This window comes from Gambusia affinis, linkage group LG06 (assembly GCF_019740435.1).
Source record: "Gambusia affinis linkage group LG06, SWU_Gaff_1.0, whole genome shotgun sequence".
In the NCBI taxonomy this organism is placed as follows: Eukaryota; Metazoa; Chordata; class Actinopteri; order Cyprinodontiformes; family Poeciliidae; genus Gambusia; species Gambusia affinis.
In genome coordinates this window covers 19,706,742-19,724,380 of record NC_057873.1, presented here as the reverse complement: position 1 = coordinate 19,724,380, position 17,639 = coordinate 19,706,742, and the positions used below count along the sequence as shown (strand labels likewise).

At 40.9% G+C, this 17,639-nt stretch overlaps 1 protein-coding gene across 2 annotated transcripts in view; it reads left to right on the top strand.

Annotated features, from left to right (window-relative positions):
- Window positions 1-16,643, top strand: part of sept4b (septin 4b) — a 43,512-nt gene extending 26,869 nt beyond the window's left edge. The window contains exons 1-13 of one of the 2 annotated variants that reach the window (XM_044120534.1): window positions 7,856-8,150; window positions 9,086-9,211; window positions 9,917-10,201; window positions 10,978-11,074; window positions 11,198-11,284; window positions 11,357-11,480; window positions 11,558-11,692; window positions 12,982-13,099; window positions 13,210-13,311; window positions 13,407-13,503; window positions 13,583-13,745; window positions 13,829-13,928; window positions 15,186-16,643. In XM_044120534.1, coding sequence (XP_043976469.1) covers window positions 7,980-8,150; window positions 9,086-9,211; window positions 9,917-10,201; window positions 10,978-11,074; window positions 11,198-11,284; window positions 11,357-11,480; window positions 11,558-11,692; window positions 12,982-13,099; window positions 13,210-13,311; window positions 13,407-13,503; window positions 13,583-13,745; window positions 13,829-13,928; window positions 15,186-15,254 — 1,674 coding nt within the window. In that variant the 5' untranslated portion in view covers window positions 7,856-7,979 and the 3' untranslated portion in view covers window positions 15,255-16,643. Of the gene's footprint in view, window positions 1-7,855; window positions 8,151-9,085; window positions 9,212-9,916; window positions 10,202-10,977; window positions 11,075-11,197; window positions 11,285-11,356; window positions 11,481-11,557; window positions 11,693-12,981; window positions 13,100-13,209; window positions 13,312-13,406; window positions 13,504-13,582; window positions 13,746-13,828; window positions 13,929-15,185 lie in introns of those variants that run through there. The other variant, XM_044120533.1, reaches the window with a different exon arrangement.
- The last annotated feature ends 996 nt before the right edge of the window (window positions 16,644-17,639 follow it).

Here is a 17,639-nt window from a genome sequence, read left to right as displayed (position 1 = left end):
TTTCCTTTAGCTGTATTTAGTGTTGATCTAATATTTAGCACATAATATCACAGTAAATCAGATTCCACCAAAGGCTGTGAATACATCTACAAAGGCCCTTAACCCATGGTGAAATATTTGAGCCATGAGAACAGATCGCAGGTTGCTCTGCGGCTGAAATAAACCGAACAATGGTCTTCCTCGCTTGTGATGAGGGAAAGCCTTTCCCTTTCTTCCAGTGGAAACCCCTCCTTGCCAGAGCTGAACCTTTGTTGCAGCGCGCCACCTTATAGGGGGTATAAAAACAAAGTGAGAAACTACTTGAGCTCCTTTCCAACAGGAATCTCTTGGCGTCAGATAAAGATCCTTAATTGAATGGAAGAGGAAGTGTAGGAAGTGTAAGTTCAGCAAATCCTGCAGCTCCTGGTTCCTTGCCATTGTGGGACAATATTTATGTTCCTGAAGATATGGCAGTATCTGCTTCAAAGAGTGTCAGCGTACACTGAGGGCTAAACCTCTGCTAGCTGGCCGTTTCCTGTCCTATTTGAGCTGCATTTACTGGACCATTCATGCATGGAAAAGGAAATATGCAAACGTATTGAATTAATTAGAATATGCATTCATATGAGGCCTGTTTGTCAGATTAAAAGCAACTTTTGAGTAGACATTTCACATATTTTTCATTATGCCTACATTTCTTTTCTTATTGGTTTGATGTAATATTCTAATTTTAAATATCATCCACAGGTTGAAAATCATCATAATTCACAGAAATATTCTTTCAAACATGCATCTGTGTGTAAGTAACTCGATGATAAAGCTCCTGATATTAACAGGCTTTTCAGTAATATTGTAGTTTATTGAGTGTGTGTGTGTGTGTGTGTGTGTGTGTGTGTGTGTGGTGTATGACAGTAAAGTCTTTTACAGTTGTAAGCAGCAGGTGGCACTGTCCATCCTCTACCATCCGTGCTTCTGGTTCTGCAAACATATCTGTTTCTCTGAACGCAGGATGACTGTTACTTATGTAAGCCTAAATTGAGATTATGTTGCACATCATGTTAAACTGCATTCAACTGCAGTTCAGTGTCTCAACTGCTGCAATTGCAAATATCCAATATTATGTTACATTTCACGTGGCATATTCTGCAACCATTCTGTTGGATAGACGTTTCTTGTCCTCTGTGTAAATTTTATGGACACAAGATGCTGAAGCTCTGAAAATTGCTGGGAAAATGTAGCTTAAATATTGCAATATTTTAATATTGTTTGTTGCAGTAAAAATTGCAGCAACAACACATTTCTGATGGATAGCCTAAGCCATCCGTCCACTGGGCTCCGTCAGTCCTTTTAGACAGTCCATAGTAATCACTGTCATGATGTGATCCAGGCAGAGAAGATTAAGGCAGAGCAGCAGTTCTCTCCCCAGACACCATCTTTCCTTACAGGAAGTCCTGTCTCCTGTCTCCTGGTCTACGCTATTTCTCCACCCTCTCCTCCTGACCGACTCTGACACATTTAAATCTGGGATTTGCGTACTGTGCGGTTTGCTAAACAAGCATTTTGTTGACCCTATGCTATTCGTGATGCTTTCGGCCTGCTACTTCTCATGGTACCTATTACAGTAGTATAAGTTGGCAGTCTTGAGTTGAGCGCGATTAAGATTGGGATCGCGTAGCGCTTAGTTCTCCTCCCACAGGCAGAAAATGAATTCCCAGCTGAACTCAGCGCTTGTTTGTCCTCTGCAGTAGATCGGTGAGATTTAATCTTAGCCCAGACTTAAGCTGGGCTTTTCCAACTCCATCTTTGTTTCCAAGTATGCGCTTCATCTCAGGGACAATTATGATTTGTTGAATCAAGAAACGCACTCCTGCAGATAATACCGCACTGGCATTAGGCTTTTTACAGAACATTTGACTCACAAGATCAATGCAGTGATTTAATCCCCAAATACTAAAGATCAGATATGTGCCCAGATTAACAGAGAATTTTTGTGCTCTGGCCCACTTAAGTGTGCATTAAATAATAAGATTAGTTGTAGCATGAGTGCATCAACTTTTCCTCCATGGACTCACACGAAGGCACACACACGTTGTGCTGTTCTGGCCCTGGCACCGTCGTCGCTCAGAGTTAAACGGGTCTGCCTCTGTAAAAACTTCTGCTCACACTCATTTTTATTAATCAACTTGTTTCTTTAACCATTTTCTCATTTTAGCTAAATTGTTAAGAGTGCTCCATCACTATTTCAGTCATGAATTGTGAATTTTATGCCCTGTATATAGAGGTATAGTTTGTGGAATCGGACGACTGATGGCCTCTCACTCATGACCTGCAAATGACCACAAGATAGGACAAAATGGGTCAGCAGGGCGGCGCTCTGGAGATGCTTGACATGCAGAGGGACTGAATCTGTACCTGTCTGGGAAGAAATGTCCCCAGACTGAGCCAGATGGGAGGGGTGTAAAGTATCAGTTGCCACTGACTGACTGAGGCGAGAGAAGTGGATGTTCTTTTGTGAGTTCATGAAGACTGAAGGAGCTGCTCTCTCCCAGTCGTCGTCTGAGGCTCTGTTAGAGGTCTCTCACAGGTGAAATGATTTCAGAGGCCAGTAGTGATGCAGAGGTATGTGCTGCAGCTTTTTCCTTACTTATCAAACTGTTTTTTTTTTTAGACATAGGCTGATCCGAAGCTTGTGGCTGATGATTTTGTAAAGTTTTGATCTGCTGATGCAAATTTTAATCAATCTGATTTTTCTGTTGGGGAAATAATAAACCACATTCCAGCCTTCCCGGTGTACAGAGTCAATAAGTATTATTGCTACCAGGTGGAGACTTCTCAAAGTGTAAAATCAGAGTTGTAGACAAAATAATCAGAGTTCACAATTTAAGCAGCTTTTAGCATCTTCCAAAATTGAGCAATTAGCAGTCTCCCTGACTCTATACTAGAAAATACAGATTTTCAAAAGGCTTCAAGCTAGGAATGGGCAATTATTGGATTGTTTATCATGTCAAAGAAATCCTGTATTAATCATTTGGCGTCAAGTGATTTAAATTCTAATTGATAAAGCTTGCAAACCCACCAAAAGGGGAACTGTGGTTGGTAATGGCACTACCACTAATTGATCTTATAATATCACAAAATATCAAGGCCGAATTTCTAAGTTCCTACTGCCAATATTTTCAAACATGGCAACAAACATAAATTTAAAGCCCCAAAGGTTAAAACATTGCTGCAACATATTTAGCCTTCCTGTTATCATCTACAGCTGGTTGTGGGTCTTTTCCATCCTTTGTAAATTCAACTAAAATTCTCCAAAGCTGGTGAAATTTCATGTTCATTGGCAGATGGATCTTTTTTCTGACCCGAAAGGTCCGGTAGAGAACAACCTAAACTGCAAAAGTACAAATTGTTGAAGAAGCTCAGTGACTAGCGACCGATCATGTCGAACTCTGTTGTATCAGTCTGAATAATTAGCTGACCCACCTTGCTTGCGCTTTGAAACAACTGCCTGTAGATGTTTGTTTGCATTAACAAACAAACGTCAGATAAAGATCCTTAATTGAATGGGAGAGGAAGTGTAGTTCTTTAACTATTTTCTCATTTTAGCTACATAATTTAGCTAACATAATTAGCTAACGTCTGTAGCAGACGTTAGCTAATTCTCATTTCTCTGTAGATATCATTCTAGCCTCTTTGTTATTTATTATGAATATCGATCTGCTATCTAGAGAAAAGTTTATTGCGTTATCTACGGTTTTGGTGGTTATCATTCGCCTGAGATGCAGAGTTGTGGGATAGTGTTTTGAAGAGGGGTTATTTTTGTCCTCTCCGTCTCCCGCTCTGTGTGCCGAGCCAGCTTCACACAGAGCGCCGCTCTTACTATCCAAACAACCACAGCATTCACACAGAGCGCGCATGGCTCACTTCGCCACCTGCTGCTGGCCTCATCACAAGGGGAGCCTCACTGCTATTCACAGGCTGGAGGAAAACACACAGGCTTCTGTTTCTGTCGTGGAATCGTGTTAAAAAGGACAGTTTGTTAAAAAAAAAAAAAAAAAAAAAGGTTATTCATTACGGCTGGGCAGTCAATCAATTTGATCAATTAATTCGTATTAATTTTTGGAAAATCTGCTTTTCTTCTGTTGAGCATCTTGTGAGGAAATACAAAATTATTTAACACATCAGAATCGAATTATTTTCATGTGTATTTTGAATGTGTCTACAGGGTGGGATATGAGTTTCTATTCATAGAAAAATAAACATTTTATATCGGACAACCGTTCTTATTTTTGTAGGACTTTGTGTAATCGCTGCACGTCTTGGACCACTTCGTGGTTGATCTGCAACATTTCCAGTTTTCTGAAACTTACAAATAAGTTTTGCTACGGTGTCGTGTGTGTGATGCTGGTTCCATGTTTTCTGTTAAAGTTTCGTGCCACCATGCGACAGCTTCCCGATCCAGCCATCAGTATAATTTCAATTCTTTGCTCTTTTGTCAAACGCATCTTTTTGGGTATCTGAAATATAAAAGAAATATACATTTTACATTCTCCTATGTATGGAAACTTATGGCCCACCCTGTATTTTGAAAGAACAACACAGACTTGGATGAAAATGTTGCGATTTGTGATGGCTGTCTGAGCTTTTTTCTTGTTAAAATAACTTTTGTTTTGTCATTTTAAGACATTCTTGTGGAAATCTGTCTTTAATCTGTTAATATTATGGTTATATTCTCATATTTAAGCAAATATTGTCATAGCTGGGTCCTAATACTTCACTGAACAATAGAGGGGATGTCTGAAGTAAATGCCACATTTATTTAAAAAGTGAAATAAGAATATGTGCTGTAATTTGTTTTTTGGGTCAAAAACGGATCAGATATGAAAAATCTGAAATTTCATTTTTAATTCTTGTCATCCAGCCCTAATATACACAAAATATCATTCATATATAATTTGTTCACACTCCCACACTGCACTCCTTTACAGTCGTGTAATTTTCTGTGCCAACAGCTGTAAAAGCTGCCAAAACAAATGATTTGGGTAATTACTGGAGCTGGGTTTATGAACGATTTTGTTGAATGCATTTCCTCCCAGCCTGAAATATGCTTTCATCACAGCAGATCAATGGCGACATGCTATACAGTTCCTTTATGACTTCTGGCAGCTTCTGACTGCGTTTCCCATGTCGCATAGGGAGCAGCTGAAGAAGGCTTTCCCCCAGAGAGCCGTGTTTAGTGTAACAAATCATCATCAATCAGTCCTGTGTCAGCCAACCGCGCAACCGCGTTCCAAGAGTAACAAAGCAGCGTATTCAGCCGCGCAACTTGTTTATGTTCTGCTGGGTTTCATGTCCTTCAATTGTTTTTCTGGGGCCGCAGGGCTTCGCCTTCAAGGTCTGAGCCCCGGCAGAAGCTACTTCTGTTTGACAAACTTCAGCTTATTCTTCTTACATTGGTGTCTTTCTAAAGAGTTGGCTGCAAAATCTATGACCATCTCATTAATTGAGCAGCAACCTATCACTTACCTCTGCAATGGCTTATTAAATTTGATTAAAATGATTACCTGTATTTTCACAAACTGTTTATACAACAGAAGGATTGCTCAGATTGCTACTTTGCCATCTATTATTTCATATAACAAACAAGGCAATCCAGGTCAGATGGAGCATTTGGAGTTTATGAAAGACCTTTCAGTGGCTCCTGATTATATTCATAAGCCTTTAACTTTTTCTTCTTCACCAGCTGAGACTAAAATGATCACCGTTTGGATTTTATGCAATTGAAACTACAAAAAGTGGTGCATAGCTAGTAAATGGAAAAAAAAACGATGCATAGTTGTTGTTTGGTTGTTTTTTGAAGGTCTTTACAAATAAACATCTGAAATGTGGGGTGTGCACTTGTATTCAGCTCACATGAATTATTATTTTGTAAAATCAGCCATTTTCTTTTTTTAGCAATGATAGCGTCAAGTTTTTTTTGTTTAGTTACCACTTGTGCAAAGATGGCAGAGTTAAACCTATGTACTAAATGGATCATCTTCAAAGGCAACTGGTGGCCGAGAATTTGATTTAAAGGTATAAGAGTGAAAAAGGCTAAAAACAAATGCACACCACACTTTTCAGATTTTTAAAAAACAAATGCAATTTCCTCTCTACTTCCCAACATCTATGAAGTCTGTGTGAATTGATTACTTAAAATTCCAGTAAATAACTGAGATTTGTGACAGAAAGAGAAAAAGCTTGAAGGCTGTTGAACGGTTTTGCAAGGCGCTGTACCAACGTCTGTGTTGAAGCTCGAAAACATCTGAAGTGCATTTTTATCAGTATTACAGGAAATGCCAAAGAAGCCGCTGCTGAAGTAAGATATGTCACTGCCAAGGCCCAATGTTTTCGTCCACATACCATTGTTTAATTTTCTCTTTTTATTTTTTTTATTTATGGCTGGGAGGAGGAAAAGAATGGAGACATGTTTTTAAATAATGTGGGGAAGTCTTTAAAGCATTTCTGAGTAATGTGAGGAAGTGTTTAAAGTATTTTTAAAGTAATGTTAGGAAGTCTTTAAGGCCAAATGGACTTAAACCGACTGACAGTATAAAAAAGATGATTTGTCACAAGCCGGTTCTGCAGCTGTGGAGTTTCAAAGGAACTAGAAGTCATGTGTTTTGATTTCATGTTAAAGCTGAACCCAGTGCAACTGGGGTGTCACCTGGACTGGAGTTTATTCAGCTTTCTGTTGAAGAAAGCCTCAGATGAATCAACACTCAGCCACTCATAGAAACACTAATTGGTTCAGAGCTCAGATGAGACGTTTTCTTAAGGGACATTCTCTGGATGTGAGGAATTAGCTCACTCCATGTTCTTCTAGGTTTCTGTTCATTTTATTGCCTCACATTTTTATAATATAGATTACACATGAGCAAAGCTACAGAATAAAAAAAGTGTTGATTTCCTGTCAAAACCTTTATTTGCACTGATATGCGTTTCCACTGTCATGCTGCAGGACATGAGGACACTTCTTTTGTTTTTTGCACACTGCTAACCATGTTCATTTTTCTCCCTGATGCCTTCGGTTCCGTCGTTTCGTGGTTGAGATTTTGAGTCGGTATGTAATTTATTTATCTACAAATATTTTGAGGAGATGACTGAGTGTAGGCTCATGGCCTGGTTGGTTGATTTTGGGAGGAAATGTTTCCCTGTTGCCTAACTTTAACTTTGAGATGCACTTGTTGTACAAATGGTGTTTTTGAAGTAGAATAAATCCTCCAGCCGCTCACCGTAATGCCTGCCTCAGTAACCCGATCGGGTTTGGGGTCATGTTCAGGAATGCCCCTGAAAGAAAGCAGAAAGAAAAAGCACAGACACACTCTTTTAAGGTCCTGCACCAATCAGAGTTCCTGATCTGTTTTCAATTGATCTTTGACCAATTTTAGCCAATTCCAATTTTCTCTAGAGCTACTTATAACAGAAATAAATATCTAATTCCATTTTCTTGGTGTAATTGAATTAATTGTGCTGTTTCCCCAACACAATTAACTCAAACCATTTCAAACTTTGGCATACAGAACTCTAACAGCAGTCCTGAGGAGTAAACCAAACACAGCATTGGTTCATTTTTAGTGGTGGGAAATTGAAATAATTGAAAAGAAAAAAGGACCCAGGTCAGTTGTGATCAGATCGTCATTTTAATATTATTGCATTTGCAGTTGCACCACAAAAAATACTCTTTCCTTGCTAGTTACTTTGTGCTTCCTCTGGTTTTGTTTTTCAAACATTCCACTATTGAAAACAACCAACTGAATCTTCCACAGTCAGTAACAAGTTTAAAAGCAAACTAACTACTGATGCACTCGGTTCCCATCTCTAGTCAGCTGTTATTTTTTTCTTTGTCTATCTGAAGTTTTAGGTCAGTTATCATAACTTGAGCATGACAGGAGGAATCATTATTTTGTCATCTCTGGTTCTGTTCTGTGTTCGGCCTCTGAATGATGACATGGAGCTGATCAATGCTGCCTATCGGTTCCGGGGGCCCTGATTGGCTCGGTGGAGCTGAAGGACGTCGTGTCCTCTTTGTAAGCGCTGGAGCTGAAGCTCTGACTGCCGGCTGGAGTCTGAATGAAGAGCAGCGAACTGTGCAGCAGAGAGGAGCTTTTGCTTTCAGATTGCAGGTCCAACAGGTGAGCCACCAGTGAGGAGATGCTCTGCATGCACCGGCGACGAAGGAAGGGACTTTATAATCCAGCTGTCACTACGGGGACAGATTAATGCTTTTAATGGCTTTAGTAATGGGAAGAGTTGTGATTGTTAGACAACCCAGCTGATGTTGGTGGGAGACTCTTTGCTTAGTTGGGTTTGCAGCTTCTCAGCGTCGTATTTAAGCTAAAAACAGGAAGCTGTCGGGTTAAAGCTGTGTGACTGACAGTCTCTGTGGCGTAAGTGGGTCACAGACCCTCCCTATTGCTCATCGATTAGTGATTTGGTGATCGCTCAGGAAGGCAAGTCCATTTCTCTGCTGCCCTCCAGCTACAAATCTTCATACATTTGAATCTCTGAACTCTTTTACCATAAAATTATGACGGATTCCCAGTTTAAAATGCCCACAACTTTGGCAGTGGACTAGTTTTTTTTTGTTTGTTTTGTTTTTTTTTTTAGTGCCAGTATTCATTTAAAACATTCATTGGATGGAAATGTGAGTGGATTAACTTTCCATAAAACATTCAGTGACTTTTTGCGTTATGTAACTGCAGCTGGAACTCAATTATTTCTGCCACCAACGTTGCCCAAATGGGTGGAAATCGGTGTTTAAAGACTGAGTGGTTCGCTGTGCAGAAATTCAAAACCTCAAATTGCCTACATTGATTCACTAAAGCAAACAGTGGATCCATGTAAGCTGCAGCCATACCATCTATCTGTCTAATGGTACGCAGTTCCAGTTGTTTTTCATTTCTATAACCTGTTATTTCATTACTGTCTTCTTCCATCCTCCTCGATCCTTCCACCTTACTGCTCTTATCTCTTGAACCTGGTGCGCCTAATTTTCCCTCTTTGGACCCTCCTTTCCAATATCCATCCTGGATCTCTTCTCCACCTGTTCCCTCTGTTGTGACTGGAGATCACAGAGTGCAGTGTAGCTCCCCTTGCGATGGAGGACAGTGACCACGAGCCCTCCTCTTCGTCAGACGAGCAGGACTCCTGCCCGTCATCGCCCAATCAGATCAGGCACCACAATGCTGCGCAGGTACACCAGGGAAGCTTGCTGAGGGTCACGCTTTAGAGTAGCCTAGTCAAAGTCTGCGCTTAAATCGGATTTATAGTGTGTGGTATGACCTTCACCAGGCCATTCACGTTCATATTTATCTAAAACCGATTTGCAAAGAACAAAAAACATGTTTTCCTCCACAGTGATGTTAAAAACTCATTGGCAGTTATTACAATCAGAGATTCGTATGGACAAGGATAAACTTGAGGAGTCCATATAACCTTCAAAGGAACAGTAATATTTTCTCAAATTAGTTAATTAATTAAGGTAACGTGCAGGGAGTTATGATCCACTGAGAGAAATTAGTGCTGCTGATTTTCACCCAAACTTTCAGTCTTGTGATAAAAGAGCAGATAAACGTGTCCCAACATTTGGCTTGTTGCTCTTGTAGTTAAAGGCTAATTTTCATGTTTGTACCAGTGAAGGCTTTCCTTTCCAAAACCTAGACAACCAGAAATATCTACTTAAATAACCAGTTTGGCATTAAATGTCTTTGTTCATGCCGTCTCTGTGAAACAACATAAACATAAAAATTACTCCATCTCTAAAACCATCTAAAACCTTCTTGGATCTCTGCACCGTTCCCTCTACCTTTGGCACCATTTCCTCCCGGTACCTCTTTCTTTCCCCCCCATTTGTTTCTCTCCTCCTCACCCATCCACTCCGGCCTCGGTGTGCCTCCAGCATTTGAGCCATTCAGACGACTCCGAAGTGGAGAACCTAATGCACGACCCTCCGCATCACAGAGGGAGCGGCCAAAACCACCAAGCTCACCATGCAGACGGCCAAGACCGGCCTGTCACCCCGTCTCGTTTGCAGCCCCCCGCGGCGGTTCGAGCCCAGTCAGATTCAGGTTCAGATCCCAGCTTGTCGCAGAGCAGAAGTGTGGAGTTTGACTTGCCGTCTCCCGTCAGCCCCAACAGGCCGAGGAGCCCCTGGGCTCTGTTTGATCCGTACAGCAATAATGAGGTACAAATGAGCAGACTGAGTAAACCGCGGAGGATAACTAACCCGTACGGCTGGCTGTGCTGTAAAGGCTGCGGGCTTTGACGTGTTGATGCAGACAGTTGCTTTAAAATCTGTGTGCTTCTGTGTCTGAAGAACAAGTCACTCGTTTAGTGCAATCGCATTTTAAGGATGTTTTCTATTGAAACTTATTGCTAGATAGAAACCTCAATATAATTAATATTTAATCATGTATAAATTAACAAATCAAAAGGAAATAAACCCTCAGTTCTAATCTAAATTTGACTGAATTAGTTTACATATTGTGTTTATAAAAGTCATCTATCCATATGTTTTGTATTGTTTGTTTCCTTTTTTTACTCTTGCTAGTTGTTCCAGTGCTGTTAGCATGTACAAAGAATATAATAGTTGGACAAATAAAACTTGTTTCAGTGTTTGTGATGCTGTGTTCACGTACAACATAAATGAGTTGTGTCCCAACACTCAGCCCTGAGGAACCCCAGGAGTCATGATTCAAAATCAACAACCTGCCACGTGTTTCTTGAACAGCTTTTTATCCTTTCAGCCTTAAGAAGAATATAGCAAAAGATTGCTTTTCTCTTTAGCTCATCATACTGTCAGCAGTTGGACTTTTTGATCTTAAACAATCATGCCTCTTAAAGTTTTTAATATTTTTCTAGACTAATAATAAACTGCATTTGCCGTTTTTTCATCTTTTCTCTCAGTTTTGAGGTTTTTACACAATCCTGATTGAGTTTTCCGTCTGCGTTTACTTTTAGGACCCAGACAAGGAATATGTGGGCTTTGCAACATTGCCAAACCAGGTGCACCGCAAATCTGTGAAGAAAGGGTTTGACTTCACCCTCATGGTGGCTGGTAAACCCCGTATTTACACTCCTTTAGACATTCGATCCTAAGCCCACCTTTGACTGTGAAGCTCCTGCTAGTCACAGCGTTTGGAGCCTCACTGATTTGGTCTCTGTTATTCTTTGTTTGAAGGCGAGTCTGGCCTGGGAAAGTCCACCCTGGTCAACAGCCTGTTTCTCACAGATTTGTACAAAGATAGGAAGCTGCTTAACGCTGAAGGTGAGTGACCTGCAGCTTTGACCTCTGCGGCATTTTGTTGTGTTACGGCTGAGATTTGAACTCTTTCCTCAGAGAGAATCACACAGACGGTTGAAATCACCAAACACACTGTGGACATAGAGGAGAAAGGCGTGAAGCTGAAGCTCACCATCGTGGACACCCCTGGATTTGGTGACGCTGTCAACAACACTGAATGGTACATTTAGACCCGGTTTGGTAAGTAAAGGGATTAAAACCTCTTGTGCGCTCACTGGTCATCTCTTTGGGTTGCAGCTGGAAGTCGGTGGCTGACTACATCGACCAGCAGTTCGAGCAGTACTTCAGGGACGAGAGCGGCCTCAACCGCAAGAACATCCAGGACAACCGGGTTCACTGCTGCCTTTACTTCATTTCCCCCTTCGGCCATGGGTATGAGGACGCTGCTGGGCCCTGTAGTTGGCCTGCTTGATGTTTGATTTTTCTTTTCCTAGGGAACAAATTCTCCTAATGCAGTTCAACATGTTTATGTGACAGGCAGAAACCAAACCAGGCTTGTTTACATCAAAAATTAAATCTAGAGTTCTTCAGGGTTCCTCCATAGTTTTGAAAGGTGTTTGTTGGACTCAATATAAGCATTTTGAAATTCTCTTCATGCTGACCCATTTACCCACCCATCTGTTGACCCGTTGGTTCCTTCGATCATCAGCATCCGTTTGTCCGTCCAGTCCGATAGTCTGTGGAAAAAATCAAGCTCTTCCTCTTTCTCCCAATGCTAACTACCATTCAGTCAAAAACAACCAATCAGAGCCAGGAGGAGGGCCTTGGCGCTGTCAATCACCCTCCACCTTACTCTCTACGCTAGTTACCCACAAAAGAGCCTTGCTTAGGGTAGTTACCATGGCCACCGATGACGCTGGATAAACGGTTTTTCTGTAATGGCGCATTGAGCAGCTTGTACACGAGGGTCATTGACAGCTCTAAGACCTTCCACCTGGCTCTGAATGGTTGGGGTTTTTTTTCAAAAAAGGTTTTTTGGGGCTCTAGTGACCTTTATTTGAAAGTGCTATTGCAAGAAAGTAGGGGAATGAGAGAGAGAGAGAGAGACATGCAGCAGGCTGGGGCTCGAACCTGCGATGGCCTCGTCGAGGCCCAAGGCTTCCTTATGTGGGTTGTGCTTAACTCCTGCGCCACCACAGAGCCCCCTCTGATTGGCTGCTTTTGACCAGAAGCAGTGCGTTTCTTCAGATGGGAATAGTGACACTGAACCAGATGATGCAGCCTCTCGGACGACTTCAGGAGACGTCAGATCCTGTGAGCTGCTTTCACATCGATGAGCTGCTTTTGCTGATTCGGTGCTCTGAGTCACATTAGTTCGCTCTCATTGTTCCACTTCGCTGTGCTTCTCCTTAATCAGACCTCCAATAAAACAACCCTATGATCCTTTACAGAGCAAAAGATGCGGAGAAAGGGCTCCCTCTGCTGGTTAGTGCCGGCAATTACTTATCAGATGCCACTTAATGCAGTTAATGTCTATTCATACGAAACAATGGGTTTATCAGGCATATAAAATATAAATGTATATACTTCGGTGCACATTTAGAGGGAACTGCATTTCCACCAGAATAGATGGACGTTACGGGCATCGTCTGTAGCAGAAAATCATCCTGAAGTTGTTTTGTAAAACGTACGATTTGGTGTGTTTTCTGTTTTCCTTCCAGCCTTCGGCCCCTGGATGTCGAATTCATGAAGGCTCTGCATGAGAAGGTCAACATCGTACCCATTCTGGCCAAAGCCGATACGCTCACCCCGAGCGAGGTCAAGAAAAAGAAAATCAAGGCAAGACCATCATCCGTAGATCCGATGGTGAAATTACGTGAAGCCATCCTGGTGTTTTTATCCATGGCGATGCCTAAACCCTCGCAGCCAATCACATGTTGTCCCCGTAGATCAGAGAGGAGATCGAGCAGTATGGCATCAAGATCTATCAGTTCCCGGACTGCGACTCCGATGAAGACGAAGAGTTTAAGCAACAAGACCTTGAGCTGAAGGTGAGAGCCAAACCTGGGAGCAAAAAAAACCTGTCGAGTTATAAACTATCTACACTCTAACTGTGAGTATTTTTTCTTTATTTTATTTTTTTAAGGAGAGCATCCCTTTTGCTGTAATTGGCAGCAATACGGTGGTGGAGGCCAAAGGGAAGAGGGTGAGGGGCCGCCTCTACCCCTGGGGCATCGTAGAAGGTAATTCACAAACTAAAGTGATTTCTAGCGACAAACATGTGACTTAGAGAGAAGCTGAGCTCAGTGGTTTCTGTTCCAGTGGAAAACTCCGCCCACTGCGACTTCATCAAGCTGAGGAACATGCTGGTCCGCACACACATGCAGGACCTGAAGGACGTGACCCGGGAGACTCACTACGAGAACTACAGAGCCCAGTGCATCCAGAGCATGACCCGCATGGTGGTCAAGGAGCGCAACCGCAAGTACGTTCACCGAGCGCCGTCAGCGACGACGCTGCAGGGCGCGGCCAATAAAAGCCAGCACACGTCTCTGTCTCTCTCTGCAGTAAGCTGACCAGGGAGAGCGGCACAGACTTCCCCATCCCCACCGGCCCCAGCGCCTCGGACAGCGAGAAGGAAAAGCTCATCCGAGAGAAAGACGAGGAGGTACGGAGCGCCGACCGCGAGCCGGAGTCGCATCCCGACCCAGAGCACCATGAGTCCCCAGACCTCCAGGCCAGCAGAGGAACGAGCTCAGATCTGAAAGCTGACCAAGCCCTCTGATGACCATTAGCTCATATAACGTCTTTATCTTCTGAGCTAAGACTGAAGGAGATATTTCTGCAGATATTTGCACTTTCAGGAGGAAAATAGTCACAAAATGGCCGTTGAGTTACAGACAGAGGAACTAAAAAGCTCACAACTATTTAATCGTCAGAATAAAATGGTCAGGAAAATAATACATGTTACACCATGAATACCCTACATAAGTTGATTTTTGGATGGATTCATATATTCATATTCGTATTAATCTGGGGTTTATATTTAAATCATTACTTTTACATGGTGGATTTATAGTGAAATGAAGAATAAGAAACTGTAAAATTACACACACAAGCTCAAATTTATACTTACACCTCCACTAATATTTGATTAGATGTTTCCTTGCAGGTTGCGGGGAAATTGAACAGTTTTTGTTGCCGTCGTCGAGCTTCTAGTATCACTGCCTGAGTCTGTTTGTTTTTATTATTATTGTAGGATTAAAATGAAAAGGTCAAATGAATAATAATAAGTCCTGATGATGATGGTACAAACCTGAAGACCAACGAGATCAATCTCAGGATATTATTAGTCAACTCTGAATTATTTATTGAGTAGAACTGATAAATTCACTTTTAAGAGTGAAGTAAAGCACCAGTTGCAGTCCAATAGCAAACAATATTTCTTAATAAATGTATCTGTTATTAAAGATGTCTTCAATACAACGTTCCTAACATTTCAGTTCCTAAAAACCAAATATCTTATGTTTGACCTTCATGCGGTCGTGAATATTACAGCAGATAATGTGTAAATAATAATGTTTCGTTATCCCTCTCCTTCCTCCGTTTAACCCTGAGAAATCTATTTATCCATGGAAATAAAGACACATTTTTTCCTCATTTCCTTTTTTATTTCCTTATGAAAGGCATGTTTTATAAGAACATAACTGCAGACTCCCTGCAGCTCACATTAATGTGTCGTCATATCAACACTCCTGTTGGGGAAACCAGGAGGAGGCGCCGCCGCCGCCTCCTCCTCCTCTCATCCCGTCCCGGATCACGTGATCCTCGCCGATCACATGATCTTCCCGGTGTTATCGATTACTTGTGTGTGCAGTCATGCAGATGAAGCTGACATGCTCCTCCTCTTCCTCTCTCCTCACAGCTGCGGCGGATGCAGGAGATGCTGCAGCGGTATCAGGATCACTTGATCACCCAGAAGGACGGATGTTAACGAAAGACTCAGCATGTTTAAAAAAAAAAAACACACACAGAGAGAGAGAGAGAGAAAACACCCAGATGTCCTTCATCCCTCACCTTGAACACTGAGATCCTGGGTGTGTGTGTGTATGTGTGTGTGTTTCCTCTTCTAGCATGCAACTCACCAGCCGGGTGAGGAGACGGTAAGACCTCGGAGACTCTCACTGCTGAATCTAACAAGCACCTGGTTACATATCAGAACTTTAATTTGGATCACAAAGGTTAATGAAGTTCACATCAAAGTGGCCACATCACTTTCCTCATGTTGTGGTTTTTTTCTGTAGATCGTCCTGCATCATCGTCTTTTTACTTTTTATACGTCTTCCATATTTCTGTTTAATCACACCCAGCCACACTGCTTCACTTTATAAGGGTAATATTGATTTAGTCTCCTCTGCCACTCATGTTGTTGTTGGTTCATTTTTTTTTTTATGTATTTTTGTTGTTTGAGTTTCTACATATTTAATTTTATTCTCACCTCCAACGCCTCGCTTTATGACTTCACGGATGGTTTCTGCGTATTGGTGACTTCACATATTTAATGGCTTCCACAGTTATTAGCAGTTCTGGTAAAGATGAGTAAAAGCATAATTTGAATTGTTTAATTGATAGCTGTTCAAATCAAAGGTATGTGGAAACTTGATGTTAGCGATCAGAGTATCTGTGGCGCTTCAAAATAAATAGAGAGCCAGTGACTTTATAAAAATAATAATGAAGTTTGTATTTTTCTGTTTTTGTTCTGAGTCGTATTGGGCCAGCAGGATAAGAGGTGTTTTTATGTTGAGGCTTTTTTTCTCGCCTGCAGCAGCGCTGCTGATGAACGTGGAGGAATCTGTGAATCACTGATTTGCTTTGCAGTTTATCTGAAGCTGCTTTGCGTCGGCCCAGGATTTAGAGCATGAGGTGTGACGGCTGCAGTGGACGGTGTATTTATTTCTGCATGCAGTTTTCTAACGACGAGCTCAGACTGCAGGTTGGCTTAATGAATTTTGGTTTATCTTTTTGGGGAAAAAATGTCAGGAACAATGTGGGTGTTTTTTTTATGGTTTGATTGGATTTAGTGATGTTTTCTTCCTTTAAGGTAACTATTTGGATGGGCGACTGTAAATGTTAACACTAGTCCTTAATTATTAAATTTGAATCGATCTTACAAAGCATCATTTTGGGTTTAAACGTTTTGACATTCCTCTTGCTTTTGTCTGTAATATTATATTTCTTTTTAAATTTGTTTTATATTAAACCTCTGTTATTTTATGTTTCTTGGAATATATTTATGCATTAAATGTATACATTAGTTTTGGAGGGAAACATGAATTATAATGTAATAACTTTAGTTATATTGTAATAAAATATTTTGAAATTGTGTTAAAATTCTTATTTCTGTGCTCTAAAAATACTTTTTTTTTTTTTTATTAAAATACTTTTATGTTGGTATCTGAGATCAACAATTGAAAGGAGAAATAAATGAAAATCAGCTGCCATAGTTTTGGTTGCACACAGACAAGAAGCCATTGTTTGAAAAACAGAATCTGTTCCAGTTCATCATGTCTTCAGACAAGACTCATGTAAGTGGCATCTTTTTTATTACTTAAATTTAATGATAATGAAACTGATTTACATAAACGTCCTCATGATTCGCTTTTCTGAAGTAATTGGTTCCAATTTGGTGTCACGTTGAGAACTTAATGATGAAAGGATGTATTTCTAGGCTCTCGGTCACCATGATGGAGCCTCTACCGTGCTTTAATGGAGGCAGGCTGCCAGGCATCATGCAGGTCGAGCTTTTTTTTTTTTTTTTTTTGCGTCTTTTATAATACATTCACAGCAGATCCAAATTTTCCCACGCTTATGACAGTTAAACTGAAATTAATCCTCCCATTTTAGGAAGTAATGCTGTAATTTAATCGAAATTAAATAGATCTGCGAATTAAACTAATTCAATTCAGTTTATTTATATAGCACCATTTCCATACACTATCGAATGATAATCCTGCAGTTGATGCATTCAAGTACAAATGGTTCAGTTCAAAAAGTGAAAAGTGTGTACATTTTATTTCTGTTCATTTTGATCAGTTGAGTAACTCCTCACCTCAGATCAGGGTTGTTTGGTCTGGTCCAATGTCCCTGAACGGAGTTATAAAATGGCAAAGAAGCAAAAACATTTGTAAACATAATAGAATTTATTTTATAAATTTCATATTTGACATTCTTCAGTGTTTTTTTTTATTTATTTATTTTTTACATAATACAGTTAGATCTATATGCAGTCCAACATTACCAAACTTATATACACCTTGAACTTTCTCCATAGGGAAAAACACACCAGTACTCTGTTGCTTCTTCAAGTACATTTATCCCT